We start from the raw sequence: 19,446 nt of genomic DNA on the forward strand, positions 1-19,446 counted from the left end.
AGCTATGAGGACCAAGCTATCATGAATAAAGAGAAATGTCTCATCACTAGAAGCTGACCATTTCATTTCTGAAGCCTAGAAACACACAGAGAGAGCTCACACATACACAGACATTTGCTGCAAGGTACCTGCTCATAACTATAGGAAAATATGATCTGATGAGCCCTGTGATCAAATCTAACAGCTTTGAATTCACTCTCTGCCAAAGTAGATCTTTCTGGTTAATCATTCACCTCTGAACCCCGAAGCAAATTCTCTTCTTTTCCCCTCCCACGGGAAGGTAGGACAGACTATGCCATACTTAAATGTGGGTACTGAAGCAACAGCAACAGTCGGTGATCTGCAGGACATTTTATTATGAGTATCTTTGAGCTCAGCCATATCACAAATGTGTTTGGTATCTTTGGACTCCTCCAAGTGGTCTCTTTGCTTGGCCTACTGCTGCTGCTGTTAAAATCAGCCCAATACTACCTGCACAGGCAATGGCTCATCAAGTCCCTCCAGCAGTTCCCACCCGCACCCCCCCCCCAATGGCTTTTTGGGAACACCCTAAAGGTAAGAAGACACAACCTGTTATATGATGACCATGTGATCTCTGAGGACTACTCAGTTTAACCGCTCAGGGATAAGTGTACAATTTCTTGCTGGGGGCTTATCTCTTGTCAATACACATATCTCAAATATGCCAAGGCATAAAAATATAGGGCCTGCCTTTTTTGTAGAGGGATGATGTCAAGTACAGGACACAAGTAGATCTATTTTCTGGAGTCTAAGGTAATTTCTAGAAGTGATAACTTGGAGGTACAATCCAACATGCAAGTGATAGGGAGTTAGTTCCTTGATGGGAAGACTAATGGGAGCACTAGAGTACCCAGTACCCCCAGAGCTCCCAGGGACTAGACCACCAACCAAAGAGCACACATGGTGGGACTCATGGCTCCAGCTGCATATGTAGCAGAGGATGCCTTATCTGGCATCAATGCTGGCATCAATGGGAGGAGAGGCCCTTGGTCCTGTGAAGGCTCTATGCCCCAGTGTAGGGGAATGCCAGGGCCAGGAAGCCGGAGTGGTTGGGTTGGTGAGCAGGGGTGCGGGTAGGGGGATTTTGGATGGGAAACCAGGATAACATTTGAAATGAAAATAAAGAAAATATCTAATAAAAAGGGAAAAAGAAAAAGAAAAAAGAAAAAGAAAGAGAAAGAGAAAGAGAAAGAGAAAGAGAAAGAGAAAGAGAAAGAGAAAGAGAAAAAGAAAAAGAAAAAGAAAAAGAAAAAGAAAAAGAAAAAGAAAAAGAAAAAGAAAAAAAGAAAAAGAAAGAAAAGCAGGACCTGGGAAGTTCTGGTTCTTTTTTTCCTCTCATGATGCCAATTCCTTTTGTGGTTTTGGAGGGGTGGTGGGGAGCACACGTAATCTGTGGGTGGCACTGCCTGCTGTGGGCGGGTGGGACCTGCTTCTCTACTCGAAGGTGGCCACATTTAAATTCTGAGATGGGAAATGGAGGATGAATAGGTCACGGTGGGTAAGGTTAGCTTTTCCTTTTGCTGTCTAGTCATCCTCGTCAGTCTTCTGCTTCTTGATGTCAACGTCATTGTCCTCATCATCCTCAGCTACCCGCTTGCCCATAGGAGCCTCCGCTTCCTCCTCTTCATCTCCATCGTCTTCGTCACCGTCATCTTCCTCCTCCTCCTCGTCCTCCCCACCTCTTCCTCTTCTTCATCTACCTCATTGTCAGCCTCCTGCTCCACATTTTCCTCATTTTGAGTGTTCCCACTGGCAAGTGAATCTCTTCCATTCTCTGCCTCCTCCACAACTTCTTCTTCAAGTCCTTGGTGGTGAACTCGGAGCTATTGTCCACTGCCGCGTCTGACATAGTGGGGTACACCGGTGGTCCGATGCTGTGAGTGAGCAGTTAGTCGAGTTCAAGGACTCTGGGTACAAAGCTGCTGGAGTCCACAATGGAAAAGGCGGTGGGCTGCAAAGGTGGCTGCAGTGAGCTCAGAGCACAACCCGCGAACAATGCAAAGACGGCTTTTTGAAGCTGCATGGTTATTTTAAACAGTACTTCTCTTTTTGTGTATATTCCCAAAGGACCAGGACCTCCAGCAGATACTTTTATGTGTAGAAAAATTCCCATCCACCTATGTACGGTGGCTCTGGGGGAACCATGCACGTGTCGTGATCTATGACCCTGACTACATGAAGGTGATACTGGGGCGATCAGGTGAGATTGTGACACCATTGTAGCTTCAGTAGAGAGGCTTCACAATCAGAGTTCACAACCTGGGTCTGTGACATTCTAGAACACAATAGCACTTCATCCATCCATTTTTAAGCACTACTACTCATTCTCCTTGGTATAATCCACATATGACCCACATGTGCACAAAGACTTAGCTTTTAGAGCCCTAAATGTTGATGTTCTGGGGTCCTAGAATTACGAAGCCACAACTAACTACAGAAGAAACATCAAGGTTTTCTTACTCTTTGGCTTTGAAGACATGACTTGTGTTTCTTAGTGAACATCAAAGTAACTGAAACACTTAGTGGCTGGTACAATGGAACCTGTCTTTTAAGTCCAACTGTGAGAACTGTAATAAAAAAGGAAAACAGGCAGGGGTATAAAATGGCCACTGAAAGTCATGAAGGCTTTATGGCAGGCCACAGTCTGGAAAACAGCTTATTTGGGCTATTTTCCTTGATCTCCAGGAAGCTGTTCATACCTTTCTTCTCTTGCAGATCCAAAAGTTGTACGCTCCTACAGTTTCTTTGCTCCCTGGATTGGTATGTATGCTTAAACTGGGACTGTGAACACTACCCACTTAGCTTCCCCAACTGTGGCCTCTGGATCATAGGGTAACAGTTGTGACCTATGTTATGATCTCGGTTTTTTGCCTTTTTTTATTAGATATTTTCTTTATATACATTTCAAATGCTATCCTGAAAGTTCCCTATACTCTACCCCCTGCCCTGCTCCCCTACCCACCCACTCCCACTTCTCGGCCCTGGCATTCCCCTGTACTGGGGCACATAAAGTTTGCAATACCAAGGGGTCTCTCTTCCCAGTAATGGCTGACTAGGCCATCTTCTGCTACATATGCAGCTAGAGATATGCTTCTAGCCAGACTCTCACTCCTACCTAATGTTGAGCCTGCCTGAACCTCAGTTTTTGGCATGTCATTCCTCTGATATTCCAACTGCTACTTCTGCTCTTCATGACTCACTCTCTCTCTCTCTCTCTCTCTCTGTGTGTGTGTGTGTGTGTGTGTGTGTGTGTGTTTTATTTTGTTTGTTTTTATTAGATATTTTATTTATTTACATTTTAAATGTTATCACCTTTCCCAGTTTCCCCTCCACAACCCCCCTATCCCATCCCTCCTCTCCCTTCTTCGATGGTGGTGCTCCCCCTCACACCCACCCACTCCCATCTCACTGCCCTAGCATTCCCCTACACTGAGGCATCAAGCCTTCACAGGACTAAGGGCCTACCCTTCCATTCATGCCAGATAAGGCCATCCTCTGCTACATATGAAGGTGGAGCCATGGGTCCACTTTCATTGGTGGTTTAGTCCCTGGGTACTCTAAGGGGTCTGGTTGGTTGATATTGTTGTTCTTCTTATGGGTTTTCAAACACCTTCACCTCCTCCAGCCCCTGCCCTAACTCCTCCATTGGGGTCCCTGTGCCCAGTCTGATGGTTGGCTGCAAGCATCCACATCTGTATTGGTCAGGCTCTGGCAGAGCCTATCAGGAGACAGCTATATTAGGCTCCTGTCAGCAAGCACTTCTTGGCACCAGCAAAAGTGTCTGGGTTTGGTGTCTGCATATGGGATGGATCCCCAGGGGGTGCAGTCTCTGGATGGTCTTTCCTTCAGTCTCTGCTCTACTCTTTGCCCATGTATTTTTTAGACAGGAGCAATTCTGGGTTAAAAATTTTGGAGATGAGTGGGTGGACCTGTCCCTCATCTAGGATCCTTGTCTCACCTCTGGATATGTTCTCTACACGTTCTCCCTACCCATTCTTGCAGCCGGACTCTCACTCCTACCTAATGCTGAGCCTCCCTGAACCTCAGCTTTTGGCATGTCATTCCTCTGAACTTCCAACTGCTACTTCTGCTCTTCATGACTTCTTTTTTTCAACCCTCATCTCACAGCTGTCATAACCACAGCAATCATACCAGCCTAGCTGTAATATTTCCATTTCTGAAATACACTGAATCGTTTATTCTGTTGTCTAAGAAATTCTGCCTTCCTCAGAGTTGTTTTGCAAATTTCAAACCATAGTTCCTTCAAAATCATCCAAAGGGTCTCTGGGTCTGTCTTTCTTCAACAAATATGTGTTTATATCTCTGGCCCAGGCTACGGTTTGCTCCTGTTAAATGGGAAGAAATGGTTCCAGCATCGGCGAATGTTAACTCCAGCCTTCCACTATGATATCCTTAAGCCTTATGTGGGAATCATGGTGGATTCTGTCCATGTGATGCTAGTGAGTATATGCCTATCTGTCTGTCAATCCATTCATCATTTATTTGCCTGCCTGTCTATCTATCTATCCATTAATCATCTAGATAACTAGCTAGCTATCACCCCCTCTCTTCTGTGCCATTTCATCTTCTGCTTCTCTCCCTTCTATCCTTCCTCCCTCAAGGTGCATATGAAGCAACACTCAAACATTATCCAAGCCATACCTAATACATACTGTCACATGGAATAACACCCATGCTGTTACTGCATTAGTGAGTTTCCCCCAAGGTGGATAAACAGAGAGGCCACCATAAGCAGCATCAAGCCATGCTGGATTCATTTTCCAAGGCAAAGAGCACCACAGTGATTATAAGCAAAGTCTTTGTCACAGTGGAATCCCAGCAGATAGCATGGCTATAAGTTCCATGGTGACCTGAGCAATGTTAGCTTCATTGTAAGAAGGGATGTCTAAGGATGTCACAAAATCAAGCTTTGTACTGGACATTGTGATTGACTCAAGGTCAACATCTTCATACCTAAACATGCTGCACCATCATCATCCACTGGACTCTTATTTGTGACTTTTCAGTGCCTAGTACAGTTTTGATAAGTGAAGAAAAAATTTAAATCTGTGATCATTCTGATGAGGCATATTCGTGGATGCCAGCAGGCTTTCTTCCATTTCCACATTTTTTTCATATTGTATTTCTTCTGAGTCTATGACTCTAGTATATCCATCAGAAAACTAAAGGGTGACCCAGGTCTTTTTCATCAACTGAAAAGTCATAATTATTTTTTTAAAAAGTGAAAAAACATGATCTGACATCATGAAAAGACATATTCAATTTTGTCAAAGTTTTGTGATAAACGGATATCAGATTATAAAACTTCCTTCATGCTCTTGTTTCCTGATCTCCAAAGTGGAAGAGTCTGATCACATCAACTGTAGACTCAGAGAAAGACAGTCTTTTTACTATGAGTACTCAGTATAAAATCAGGTAATTCTCCATTCTTACTACAGGACAAATGGGAGCAGCTTGTGGACCAAGATTGCCCTCTGGAGATCTATCAAGACATATCCTTGATGACCATGGAGACAATGATGAAGTGTGCCTTCAGTTACCAGGGTAGTGTCCAGTTGGAGGAGTGAGTAACAACTATTGAGCTACAGGATTCATGATGTCATCAATCATTGTGAAATTACTTGAAGGCAGGGTATAGGGCATGTCAGATGCTTATAGCCACCAAAAAGCAAGGTTCTGACCTAGCTCTGGCCTTATTAAACTTCAATTAGATGCAATCCAGACGAAGAACACATTAGAACCATAGCAAGTGCAGAAGCCTGGGTGTTCACCCATCTTTAAAAGCTAAGGTTCAAACTTGTTCTAAGACAGAAGTATGGTGTACCTCAGTTATGTAACTCAGTCAGAAAATGAGGGAATATCTACAGATAACTTACTATGTCTGTGAATCACAGTCACCAATATTTTGTGCCTTTTAGCTGCAGAAATTCCAAATCCTACATTAAGGCTGTTGAAGATCTGACACACCTGATTTACTTGAGAGTGCGGAATGGCTTTCATCAGAATAATACCATCTACAGTCTGTCCTCCAATGGCCGCTCATTCTATCATGCCTGTCAGATTGCTCATAAACACACAGGTTCTGTCTTTTCACAGCTCCAGTCTCTCTTCCTTTATAATGCTCATCCCAAATATATGATCGTGTCTCTCAGGCTCAGTCCACCAGGCCCTTCTGTAGGTCCTGTTACTTTAGTATAATTTGGGAGCTATTGGATTAGCATGAAGTGCTTTCCAGGGAATACTCATATCATTACACTGGTAATGCTGTATGAGACCCATGGGCCCATGTTAACTGTGGTTTCTGTGGGCTGTGAATCTGAATAGAGACATGGCGTACATAATATGGCACTAGGCTTTTAATCCTGATCCTAATACTCATGCTTAGGTGTATTCTGGACTCTGGTAGACCCAAAGATTCTAGAGTCAACAATATTTTCATGGCACTAAGATTTACCTTATCCTTGTCTGGTGCCTTTTGTCCTTGAACAGAAAGAGTGATCCGTATGAGGAAGGCTCAGCTGCAGAATGAGGCAGAGCTAGAGAAGTTCAGGAAGAAGAAGCGCTTGGATTTCTTGGACATCCTCTTGTTTGCTCAAGTAAGTAGACATAGAGGACTGAGAGATGATCCAGACACACAAGAGAAGGGGAAAACTCTGCTCTCTCAGCTATGCCTTCATCCAGACAGAGGATGGGAAGAGCTTGTCTGATGAGGACGTGCGTGCAGAGATGGACACATTCATGTTTGAGGGTCATAACACCACAGCCAGTGGAATCTCCTGGATTTTCTATGCTCTGGCCACCCACCCTGAACACCAACAGAGATGCAGAGAGGAGGTGAAGAGTATACTGGGTAATGGAACCTCTGTCACCTTGTGAGAACAACTCAGGATGAAAAAGACCCTTGTCTTCTTACAGGAGAGGCCTTCTGGTCTTCCCAGTTCCTGTGACTCTTCCATATGGACTTCATTTCAGGAACCACCTGGACCAGATGCCCTACACAACCATGTGCATCAAGGAGGCCCTGAGGCTCTATCCACCAATACCAGGTGCGAGCAGAGAGCTCAGCTCACCTGTCACCTTCCCAGATGGGTGCTCCTTACCCAAAGGTATGAGCTTTCCAGCCCCCCTCACCCAAGCACTCATGTGTTTCTGTTGTTCTCAACATCACTAAATCTCTCTCATTTCTCAGGATGTTGGATCTTCCTTTGAAGTTGAAATAATGCTATAAAATCACTGATACTAATAATACTTTCTTTAGTAATATTTTGAGAAATAAATGCTACCCTCTACTTAAAGGTCATTCTCAGACAGGAAATTTCCATGACTTAAAAAATAAAAAATGCGATGGATCCCTGGATATGGCAGTCTCTAGATGGTCCATCCTTTTGTCTCAGCTCCAAACTTTGTCTCTGTAACTCCTTCCATGGGTGACTGTTCCCAATTCTAAGAAGGAGCAAAGTGTCCACCCTTGGTCTTCGTTCTTCTTCAGTTTCATATGTTTTGCAAATTGTATCTTGTATCTTGGGTATTCTAAGTTTCTGAGCTAATATCCACTTATCAGTTAGTACATATCATTTGAGTTCTTTTGTGATTGTGTTACCTCACTCAGGATGATGCCCTCCAGGTACAACCATTTGCCTAGGAATTTCATAAATTCAGTCCTTTTAATAGCTGAGTAGTACTCCATTGTGTAAATGTACCACATTTTTTGTATCCATTCCTCTGTTGAGGGGCATCTGGGTTCTTCATAATCAGCCTCCAAACGCTGACACCATTGCATACACTAGCAAGAGTTTGCTGAAAGGACCCTGATATAGCTATCTCTTGTGAGACTAGGCTGGGGCCCAGCAAACACCTAAGTAGATGCTCACAGTCAGCTATTGGATGGATCACAGGGCCCCCAATGGAGGAGCTAGAGAAAGTATCCAAGGAGCTAAAGAGATCTGCAACCCTGTAGGTGCAACAACATTATGAACTAACCAGTACCCCAGCGCTCTTGTCTCTAGCTGCATATGTATCAAAAGATGGCCTAGTCAGCCATCACTGGAAAGACAGGCACATTGGACATGCAAACTTTATATGCCCCAGTACAGGGGAACACCAGGGCCAAAAAGTGGGAATGGGTGGGTAATGGAGTGGGGGGTAGGGTATGGGGGACTTTGGGGATAGCATTGGAAATGTAATTGAGGAAAATACGTAATAAAAATATTTAAATAATAAAATAAATAAAAAATTTTAAAAAAGGTGCCAGGCGGTGGTGGCCCACACCTGTAATCCCAGTACTTGGGAGGCAGAGGCAGGCAGATTTCAGAGTTCGAGGCCAGCCTGGTCTACAGAGTGAGTTCCAAAACAGCCAGAGCTACATAGAGAAACCCTGTCAAACCAAACAAACAAAAACACCCCCCCCCCAAAAAAATAAACAAAAAAAAATGTGAGCTGAAAAGGACTGAGACAAGCACTTGTGGAGAAGAAATTTTGTCTGTGAGTGAATGCAAATGAGAGAGATAAGATAACTCCATGCTGTGTGTTAAGTATATCCCAGTCCCTCCAAAACCTCTAATTTGATGGAAGAAGAGAGGTAGGAATGATAAGATCTGAGTTTCCTGCTCTGGTAGGGAAACACAAATGAATTAACTCACGGCTAGGTATGATCTCACCTCTGACACATCCAAGCTGTTTGAACATAAGAAAGATAACTAGTTTCATTGAGGCTCTGAAAATGAATATAAAATAATATCTTCCTTGGCTGGGCAGGGGTCTTGTGAGTGTTATGTGAGCTAATGTATAGTCACCGAAACAGATGGAAGACTTTTATAAGCTTATCATAAGCAAGACACTCTTGATTCGTAATTAGTGTGTCATTGCCATTTTCTAGTGGATTCTTTACTCAGCTCTCCACCCCCAATAAGATCAATTTGCTCAATGATGACTCAAAATGCAGACCATTTGTGTATGTGTGTCCCTTACTGCCCCTACATCTTTGACTTAATCACCCTCCCATTTATGTCCTTTCTGCCCCCAACAGGTTTCTTGGTTACTCTCTCCTTTTATGGCCTTCACCATAACCCAAGACTGAGGCCAAACGCAGAGGTATGAAAACCTTGGGAAGAAAAGAGGTCTCCCACTTTCTAATCTAGGAATTCTGCCCCTTTATGTATTGGGAACAGGCTTGACTCTCATCCATCCTGGTCCTTATGCACTCTCTGCAGGTGTTTGACCCATCTAGATTTGCACCAGGTGCCCCCCGGCAAACACATGCCTTCCTACCCTTCTCAGCAGGAACAAGGTAAAGAGCAGGAACAAGGTAAAGAGAATGAGTTAGGGGACATGACCAGCATATGTCAGTATTTGATATATCTGATCACTGAATGCTCTCTGATGCCTATCTACATGACTGTAGGCTTGTGTGTTTAAATGAGATATTCTGTTTGTTCCAAAAAGAAAGAAGGCATTTTAATACACAGCTTGGAGAATTTTTTTCTTTTTTAAGGCATTTTATTAGATATTTTTTCCATTTACGTTTCAAATGTTATCCTCAAAGACCCCTATACCCTCCCCCCCCTGCTCCCCAACTCACCCACTCCCACTTCCTGGCTCTGGGATTCCCCTGTACTGGGGCATATGATCTTCACAATAACAAGGACCTCTCCTCCCATTGATGGCCGAGTAGGCCATCCTCTGCTACATATGCAACTAGAGACACAGCTCTGGGGGGAGGGGGATTACTTCATATTGTTAGTTAGTTCATATTGTTGTTCCTCCTATAGGTTTGCAGACCACGTTAGCTCCTTGAGTACTTTCCCTAGCTTCCTCATTAGGGGCCCTGTGTTCCATCCAATAGATGACTGTGAGCATCCATTTCTGTACTTGCTAGGCATTGGCATAGCCTCACAAGAGAGAGCTATATCAGGGTCCTGTCAGCAAAATCTTTGTAGCATATGCAATAGTGTCTGGGTTTGGTGAATGTATATGGGATGGATCCCTGGGTGGGGCAGTCTCAGGATGGTATTTCCTTCCCTCTCAGCTCTGTACTTTGCCTCTGTAAACTCCTTCCATGGGTATTTTGTTCCCCATTCTAGGAAAGAGCTAAGTATCCACACTTTGGTCTTCCTTGTTCTTGAGTTTCATGTGTTTTGCAAATTGTATCTTGGATATTCTAAGTTTCTGGGCTTATCCGATTATCAGTGAGTGCATACCATGTGTGTTCTTTTGTGATTGGGTTACCTCACTCAGGATGATATCCACCAGATGCAACCACTTGCCTAAGAATTTCATGAATTCATTGTTTTACATTGCTGGGTAGTACTTCATTGTGTAAATGTACCACATTTCTATATCCATTCTTCTGTTGAGGGACATCTGGGTTCCTTCCAGCTTCTGACTATTATAAATAAGGTTGCTATGAACATAATGGAGCATGCACCGTTATTACAAGTTGGAACATCTTCTGGGTATATGCCCAGGAGATGAATTGCTAGTTCCTCTGGTAGTACTATGTCTAAATTTCTGAGGAACCACCAGAGTGATTTCCAGAGTGGTTGTACGAGCTTGCAATCCCACCAACAATGGAGGAGTATCCCTCTTTCTCCACATCTTCTCCAGCATCTGATGTCACCTGAATTTTTGATCCTAGCCATTCTGACTGGTGTGAGGTGGAATCTCAGGGTATTTTGATTTTCATTTCCCTGATGATTAAGGATGTTGAACTTTTTTTCAGGTGCTTCTCAACCATTCAGTATTCCTCAGTTGAGATTCTTTCTTTAGCTCTGTACCCCATTTTTTAATAGAGTTATTTGATTTTCTGGAGTTCATCTTCTTAAGTTCTTTATATATATTGGCTATTAGTCCCCTATCTGATTTAGGATTGGTAAAGATCCTTTCCCAATCTGTTGGTGGCCTTTTTGTCTTATTGACAGTGTCTTTTGCCTTACAGAAGCTTTGCAATATCATGATGTCCCATTTGCTAATTCTTGATCTTACAGCATAAGCCATTGGTGTTTTGTTCAAGAACTCCCGCCTCCCTCTCGCCCCCATGCTCAAATCTTTGAGGCTTTTCCCCTCTTTCTCCTCTATAAATTTCAAAGTCTCTGGTTTTATGTGGAATTCATTGATCCACTTTGACTTGAGCTTAGTACAAGGAGATAAGTATGGATCAATTCGCATTCTTCTACATGATAACTGCCAGGTGTGCCAGCACTATTGTTGAAAATGCTGTCTTTTTTCCACTAGATGGTTTTAACTCCCTTGTCAAAGATCAAGTGACCATAGGAGTGTGGGTTCATTTCTGGGTCTTCAATTCTATTCCATTGATATCCTGTACCATGGGATTCAGTTATTTGTGGGTGCAAGGGGGACCGCAAACCTGGAAGGAAATGAAAGGAAGGGTAGGAGAGGCAGGAGACCAAGTAGATTGTACCTATCAAGGTCTCGTTTATTAGGCTGAGGTGCCTTGTTTTTAAAGCATACATTGCGGGGAGTAGGGGAGAGGTCGAGGGGGAATTTTACAAAGAACAAAGAAGCGGGCATCTGCTAACATGGGGGCCAAAGTCAGGCGCCAGGCAGCGGGCACTCTGCATTTTATCTATGGAACATAGATCCTCCTTGACAGCCTTGGGTGTCAAGCTGGGCTCAGACTTAACTCATGTCCTTGAGTAGCATGGGAGTTCAGGAAGAGATAGGGAGGAGGGGACTATAATTCAGCTTTTACAGCTTCAGGTGCCAGGAAGGTAATAGAGAGGAGGGAGTTATAACCAGCTCCTAGCATGAGGCCACTTGGCCTGTTAGGGAGATTGTGAAGGGCTCAATTTCACACGGGATGGTCTCTGACACATTGATCTACCTGTCTGTCACTGTACTAGTACCATGCAGTTTTTATCACTATTGCTCTGTAGTACAGCTTGAGGGCAGGCATGGTGATTCCACCAGAGGTTCTTTTATCCTTGAGAAGAGTTTTTGCTATCCTAGGATTTTTGTTATTCCAGATGAATTTGCAAATTGCCCTTTCTAATTCATTGAAGAATTGAGTTGGAATGTTGATGGGGATTGCATTGAATCTGTAGTTTGCTTTCAGCAAGATAGCTATTTTACTATATTGATCCTGCCAATCCATGAGCATGGGAGATCTTTCCATCTTCTGAGATCTTCTTTGATTTCTTTTTTCAGAGACTTGAAGTTCTTAACATACAGATCTTTCACTTCCTTAGTTAGAGACACACCAAGGTATTTCATACTATTTGTGACCATTGTGAAGGGTGTTGTTTCCCTAATTTCTTTCTCAGACTGTTTATCCTTTGTGTAGAGAAAGGCCACTGATTTGTTTGAGTTAATTTTATATCCAGCTACTTCACTGAAGCTGTTTATCAGATTTAGGAGTTCTCTGGTAGAATTTTATGATCACTTTTATATACTATCATATCATCTGCAAATAGTGATATTTTGACTTCTTCCTTTCCAATTTGTATCCCCTTGACCTCCATTTGTTGTCTAATTGCTCTGGCTAGGACTTCGAGTACTATATAGAATAAGTAGTGTGAAAATGGGCAACCTTGCCTAGTCCTTGATTTTATTGAGATTGCTTCCAACTTCTCTACATTTACATTGATGTTGGCTACTGGTTGTCTATATATTGCTTTTATTGTGTTTAGGTATGGGCCTTGAATTCCTGATCTTTCCAAGCTTTTATCATGAATGGGTGTTGGATTTAGTCAAATGCTTTCTCAGCATCTAAAGAGATGATCATGTGATGTTTGTCTTTGAGTTTGTTTATATAGTGGATTATGTTGATGGATTTCCATATATTATCCCTGCATCTCTGGAATAAAGCCTACTTAATCATGATGGATGATCATTTTGATGTGTTCTTGGATTCAGTTAGCAAGGATTTTATTGAGTATTTTTGCATCAATATTCATAAGGGAAATTAGTCTGAAGTTCTCTATCTTTGTTGGGTCTTTATGTAGTTTAGGTACCAGAGTAATTGTGGATTCATAGAATGAATTGGGTAGAGTACCTTCTGTTTCTATTTTGTGAAATAGTTTGAGGAGAATTGGAATTAGGTCTTCTTTGAAGGTCTGATAGAAGTCTGTACTAAACCCATCTGATCCTGGGCTTTTTTTTTTGGTTGGGAGACTATTAATGGCTGCTTCTATTTCTTTAGGGGATATGGAACTGGTTAGATCATTAATCTGATCCTGATTTAACTTTGGTAGCTGGTATCTGTCTAGAAAATTGTCCATTTCATCCAGGTTTTCCAGTTTTGTTGAGTATAGCCTTTTGTAGTAAGATCTGATGATGTTTTGGATTTACTCATATTCTGTTGTTACGTTTCCCTTTTCAGTTCTGATTTTGTTAATTAGGATACTGTCCCTGTGCCCTCTAGTGAGTCTGGCTAAGGGTTTATCTCTCTTGTTGATTTTCTCAAAGAACCAGCTCCTGGTTTGGTTGATTCTTTGAATAGTTCTTTTTGTTTCCACTTGGTTGATTTCAGCCCTGAGTTTGACTATTCCCTGACCTCTACTTCTCTTGGGTGAATTGGCTTCCCTTTGTTCTAGAGCTTTTAGGTGTGCTGTCAAGCTGCTAGTGTATGCTCTCTCTAGTTTCATTTTGGAGGCACTCAGAGCGATGAGTTTTCCTCTTAGGACTGCTTTCATTGTGTCCCATAAGTGTGGGTATATTATGGCTTCATTTTCATTAAACTCTAAAAAGTCTTTAATTTCTTTCTTTATTTCTTCCTTGACTAAGGTATCATTGAGTAGAGTGTTGTTCAACTTCCACGTGAATGTTGGCTTTCTATTATTTATGTTGTTATTGAAGATCAACCTTAGTCTGTGGTGATCTGATAGGATGCATGGGATAATTTCAATATTTTTGTATCTGTTGAGGCCTTCTTTGTGACCAATTATATGGTCTATTTTGTAGAAGGTGCCATGAGGTTCTGAGAAAAGCCATATCCTTTATTTTAGGATAAAATGTTCTGTAGATGTCTGTTAAATCCATTTCTTTCATAACTTCTCTTTGATTCAATGGTCTGTTCTTCTGTTTCCAGGATCTGTCCATTGATGAGAGTGGGGTGTTGAAGTCTCCCACTATTATTGTGTGAGGTGCAATATGTGCTTTGAGCTTTCCGAAAGTTTCTTTAACGAATGTGGATGCCCTTGCATTTGGAGCATAGATATTCAGAGTTGAGAGCTCCTGGGCTAAAATCCACTTATCATTGAGTGTCTATCATGTGAGTTCTTTTGTGAGTGGGTTACCTCACTCAGGATGATACCCTCCTGATCCATCCGTTTGCCTAGGAATTTCATACATTCATTGTTTTTAATAGCTGAGTAGTACTCCATTGTGTAAATGTACGACATTTTCTGTATCCATTCTTCTTTTGAGGGATATCTGGGTTCTTTCCAGCTTCTGGCAATTATAAATAAGGCAGCTATGAACATAGTGGAGCATGTGTTCTTATTACCAGTTGGAATATCTTCTGGATATATGCCCAGGAGAGGTATTGTTGGATCCTCTGGTAGTACTATGTCCAATTTTCTGAGGAACCGCCAGACTGATTTCCAGAGTGGTTGTACAAGCTTGCAATCCTACCAGCAATAGAGGAGTGTTCCTCTTTCTCCACATCCTCGCCAGCATGTGCTATCACATGAATTTTTGATCTTAGCCATTCTGACTCATTTGAGGTGTAATCTCAGGGTTGTTTTGATTTGCATTTCCCTGATGATTAAGGATGTTGAAAATATTTTAGGTGCTTCTCAGCCATTCAATATTCCTCAAATGAGAATTCTTTGTTTAGCTCTGTGCACCATTTTTAATGGGGTTATTTGGTTTTCTGAAGTCCAGCTTCTTGAGTTCTTTATATATATTGGATATTAGTCCCCTATCATCTTGAAGATTTTACCTTTTGTGAGTATGAAGTGCCCCTCTTTGTCATTTTTGATAACTTTAAGTTGTAACACGATTTTATTCAATATTAGAATGGCTACTCTAGCTTGTTTCTTTGGACCATTTGCTTGGAAAATTGTTTGCCAATTTTCACTACGCTGAGGTAGTGTCTGTCTTTTTCCCTGAGATGGGTTTCCTGTAAGCAGCAAAAAGTTGGGTCCTGTTTATGTAGCCAGTCTGTTATTCTTTGTCTTTTTATTGGGGAATTGAGTCCATTGATATTAAGAGATATTAAGAAAAAGTAATTGTTACTTCCTGTTATTTTTCTTGTTAGAGTTGGGATTCTGTTCTTGTGACTGTCTTCTTTTAGGTTTGTTGAAGGGTTACTTTCTTGCTTTTTATAGGGCATAATTTCCATCCTTGTTTTGGGGTTTTCCCATTATTATCCTCTGAAGGGCTGGATTCGTGGAAAGATATTTTGTGAATTTGGTTTTGTCATGGAATAATTTGGTTTCTCCATCTATGGTAATTGAGAGTTTTGCTGGGTATAGTACCCTGGGCTGGCATTTGTGTTCTCTTAGGGATGGTATAACATCTGTCCAGGATCTTCTGGCTTTCATAGTCTCTGGTGAGAAGTCTGGTATAATTCTAATAGGTGTGCCTTTCTATGCTATTTGAACTTTTTCCCTTACTGCTTTTAATAGTCTATCTTTATTTAGTGCATTTGTTTTTCTGATTATTATGTGTCAGGAGGAATTTCTTTCCTTGTCCAGTCTATTTGGAGTTCTGCTGGCTCCTTGTATACTCATAGTCATCTCTTTTTTTTTAGGTTAGGCAAGTTTTCTTCTATAATTTTGTTGAAGATATTTGCTGGCCCTTTAAGTTGAAAATATTCATCCTACTCTACTCTTATAGGTTTGGTCTTCTCATTGTGTCCTGGATTTCCTGGATGTTTTGAGTTAGGATCTTTTTGCATTTTGCATTTTCTTTGATTTTTGTGCCCATGTTCTCTATGGAATCTTCTGCACCTGAGATTCTCTCTTCCATCTCTTGCATTCTGTTGCTGATGCTCAAATCTGTGGTTCCTGATTTCTTTCCTAGGGTTTCTATCTCCAGAGTTGTCTCCCTTTGGGTTTTCTTTATTGTTTCTACTTCCATTTTTAGACCTTGGATGGTTTTGTTCAATTCCATCACCTGTTTGGTTGTGTTTTCCTGTAATTCTTTAAGGGATTTTTTGTGTTTAATCTTTAAGGACTTCTACCTGTTTATCAGGGTTCTCCTGTATTTCCTTAAGTGAGTTATTAATGTCCTTCTTAAAATCCTCTACCAGCATCATGAGATATGATTTTAAATCCGAATCTTGCTTTTCAGTTGTGTTGAGGTATCCAGGACTCGCTGTGGTGGGTGTACTGGGTTCTGTTGATGCCCAGTGGTCTTGGTTTCTGCTAGTAAGATTCTTTCATTTGCCTTTCGACATCTGTTTATCTCTTTGTGTTAGATGTTCTAGCTGTCTCTGGCTGAAGCTTGTATCTCCTGTGATTCTTTAGCCTCTGTCAGTACTCCTGGGAGTCAAACTCTTTAAGGAGTCCGAGTGGTCAGAGCACTCTCTGCAGGCAAGCTCTGCTCTTGCAGGGAAGGTGCACAGAAGTCTGGAGCTCAGATCCACCTCCTGAGTCCTGGGGTCAGAGCCCTTCCTGGAGTCTGACTCTCCTCTGGCAGGGAAGCTGCCCAGGGGTTTGGTCTCAGCTCTGTCTCCTGGATGAGGAAGAAAGCCCGAAGGAACCCTGCCCAAGAAGCTCTGCTGCTTCTGCTGCCCAAATGCTCTCCTTCGTAGACTAGTCTCAGTGATTCCAAGATTCTGGGTGTACTAGGGCCTGCCTTTGTCCTTTGACCCTGTTGCTGCTAGCACAAGACCCTCTGGGCTTTTTGGAACAGATGTTGCATTCCACTCATCAGTGATCTCAAGATCCTGGGCATGCTAGGGTGCCTGCAGCGTGGAGAGTCCTCTGGGGACCTTGTGATCCTCTGCAGAGATCATGCCCAAGATCAGTTTAGAGATTTTAACCCACTTCTCAGTGGCCACTGAAAAATCTATATTAAAAATTAGTATATTTTCTTATTTCTCCAATTTTTGAATGTCACATTTTCAGACTTTCATGTAAATCAACCTTGAAGCATTCTTTTCAATTGTCAGAAGTCTTGAATGGTAGGACTCTTTTTTCCAAGTTCTCATTATATCCCACCATATCTTTTCAATTAATTCAACAGCTGTGTACTGTAATGAACTTATGAGTGCACACACACACACATATATAATACATATAAAATATATGTATTTAACATGTTAGGTAATATGCTATATTTCAATATATTGAAAATCCAGATACTTTGCTGGTCCTTCTGCTAAAGTCATATCTGTAAAAGTTCACAGATCATGGTAGACTGGACACTAGTGACAATCATCTCACATATTTGTGGCTTTTAGTTTCACCAAAATTTCATTGATTACAAAAATTTTGGCAACTTGTATATAATTTTCCTGTTAGAAACATAAGGGATGGGATTTAGCAAACAGGCTTGGTCTGCCTAGCAAAATGGTGGCAAACAGGAATGAACACATTAAACTGTTTCTGAGGACATCCCTCTACATGGTGCAGGCAGGTACACTGGCAAACTGCTGAGTGAGCTAAGGGCGGCTGTGAAAATCCACAGTCTACAGGACTCATCCTGGCCAAACCTCATAATTGATGGGTACAAAGTATGTTCTTTTGATACAGTAACTCTGAAGCTGAATCAGCATCCATGGAGTAGGTTAGATGCATGGTGCTTCACTGGAAGGAATGTTTAGGATAAAGTTTATCCAGGGCTAGGAATCTCATCTTTTTTTAAAATTTGTTTATTTATTATATGTAAGTACACTGTAGCTGTCTTCAGAATAGCACAAGAGGGCATCAGATCTCACTATGGATGGTTGTGAGCCATCATGTGGTTGCTGGGATTTGAACTCATGACCTTCAGAAGAGCAGTCGGCACTCTTAACCACTGAGCCATCTCTCCAGCCCTAAGCATCTCGTCTTAAACAACTTTAAAAAATAAAAGTATTAAATTAAAAAAATATAAGGCAATCACTGGATGTCAGGAAAATACGTTTCTGGAGTAAGGCTACATGGCTACAGATGCTGGTAGTTTGAAAGACTAAAGGGAAGATTTTCTCTGAATGAAGATCACCAAGATGTTGTTTGTACCTCTTCACTAATATTTAACTTTCATCCAGAAATCATTTGTATTTTTTATATATAGATAATAATTCCCAGGAATGGGACCCTCCCCTTCTTATAGTGTCTGGAATAGGGCAATCCAGGCTGGAGATCCAGAATGGTTAGTGGTGGGAGTTAGCTAACCATAAAGTCATTAAAAGACTCATGTTCTAGGACTCTATGCCCAACAGTGCTGACACAATTCAAATGACATCCCATGTGTCTGAGAGCAGAGCTAGGGTCAGAGCTGGTCCTGGAAGAGTGAGAGGCTTTGTCAAAAATCAGGAGTCCATGAACCAAGATAAGGGATCAGTGTGAGTGTAAGACCTATTTGGAAAATGATTAGGCTGGGACCATGAAGAAGGACCCTATGCCTCACTCTTGATGAGGCTTATTGGACAATGTTTGATGAACTAAGAACAGGTCTGAGGCCAAATCTCTCTTTACTGTGTCTGTCTGTCCTAGAAACTGTATCGGGAAACAGTTCACCATGAATGAGCTGAAGGTGGCTGTGGCCCTGACCCTGCTCCGATTTGAGCTGCTGCCAGATCCCACCAGGGTCCCAATCCTTGTATCAAAAATTGTGCTAAAGTCTAAGAATGGAATCTATCTACACACCAAGAAGCTAAAATAACAGTGGTGGGAAAAGAACATCTCCAGAAGCCTGCTGCTGGAAGAACTTTCTGCTTGTCGCCTGCTTTTGTTCCCCACTCGTCTATACTTATTTTGCTTCTCTCTGTCCTGCTTCTCCTATGCTACCTGTAATATCTCCTGCCCATTCTCTCTTGTTCTTCTTTCTCTAACTCTCCTCTAGATTCCTTCCCAGCTTGTGTGTGTCTATCTTCCACTGGGCTGTCTCTCTGACTGGCCTCATAACCCCTGAACCTCCAGGATATTCGCCGATTATAACCTTTGCCCCCATGGATGCATAGATACTAAAGGGAGACACCTGTATCCCTCCTTGTGATTTTCAGACTATTAAATCAATGGACCCAAAGGAATTAAAATGTTCCTAGAAATCCTACACTGGTAGTAAAACAAGGCTGATATTCTTAGTGCCAGCCATTAGAAGAACTTGACTCACAAGGGTGATTCCACACAGTTCTGATAGCTTATTTTGTGGTTAAATTAACATATGCAGATTTCTTGGGGTTGCTTTATTTTTTTTCTATAAAATTTTCTATAAAAAAAAAAGGTTGGAGGGAAACCAGTAGCATTTATCTTTTTTTGACCTAACTCTAAATAAATTCATTTTCCATTACCA

General features: G+C 41.8%; 1 protein-coding gene across 5 annotated transcripts; it reads left to right on the forward strand.

Moving 5' to 3' along the window:
* The first annotated feature begins 244 nt into the window (after positions 1 to 244).
* Positions 245 to 19,172, forward strand: Cyp4a30b (cytochrome P450, family 4, subfamily a, polypeptide 30b). Of its 5 annotated transcripts, none has more exons than XM_006503222.2 (12): positions 245 to 555; positions 2,089 to 2,221; positions 2,737 to 2,781; positions 4,354 to 4,481; positions 5,481 to 5,605; positions 5,961 to 6,121; positions 6,532 to 6,638; positions 6,724 to 6,914; positions 7,015 to 7,148; positions 9,068 to 9,132; positions 9,252 to 9,328; positions 18,648 to 19,172. In XM_006503222.2, exons 1-12 carry the CDS (start codon positions 358 to 360, stop codon positions 18,814 to 18,816), a joined length of 1,533 nt encoding a protein of 510 aa, XP_006503285.1. In that variant the 5' UTR covers positions 245 to 357; the 3' UTR covers positions 18,817 to 19,172. The 5 variants fall into 5 exon arrangements, with proteins under 5 accessions (XP_006503285.1, XP_006503280.1, XP_006503281.1 ...); NM_001100185.1 differs by having other exon boundaries at positions 358 to 555; positions 5,967 to 6,121; positions 18,648 to 18,816; XM_006503217.2 differs by lacking the exon at positions 18,648 to 19,172 and having other exon boundaries at positions 6,724 to 6,876; positions 6,958 to 7,148; positions 9,252 to 9,310.
* The last annotated feature ends 274 nt before the right edge of the window (positions 19,173 to 19,446 follow it).

This window comes from Mus musculus, chromosome 4 (assembly GCF_000001635.26).
Source record: "Mus musculus strain C57BL/6J chromosome 4, GRCm38.p6 C57BL/6J".
Classification (NCBI taxonomy): Eukaryota; Metazoa; Chordata; class Mammalia; order Rodentia; family Muridae; genus Mus; species Mus musculus.

What these genes read in the sequence shown, in the direction of transcription:
- Cyp4a30b (XM_006503222.2), top strand. Translation starts at nt 358, where the DNA reads ATGAGTATCTTTGAGCTCAGCCATATCACAAATGTGTTTGGTATCTTT. An exon ending in GGTGATACTGGGGCGATCAG is followed by an intron (nt 2,222 to 2,736) that starts GTGAGATTGTGA and finishes CTTCTCTTGCAG; the next exon opens with ATCCAAAAGTTGTACGCTCC. An exon ending in ACATCCTCTTGTTTGCTCAA is followed by an intron (nt 6,639 to 6,723) that starts GTAAGTAGACAT and finishes GCCTTCATCCAG; the next exon opens with ACAGAGGATGGGAAGAGCTT.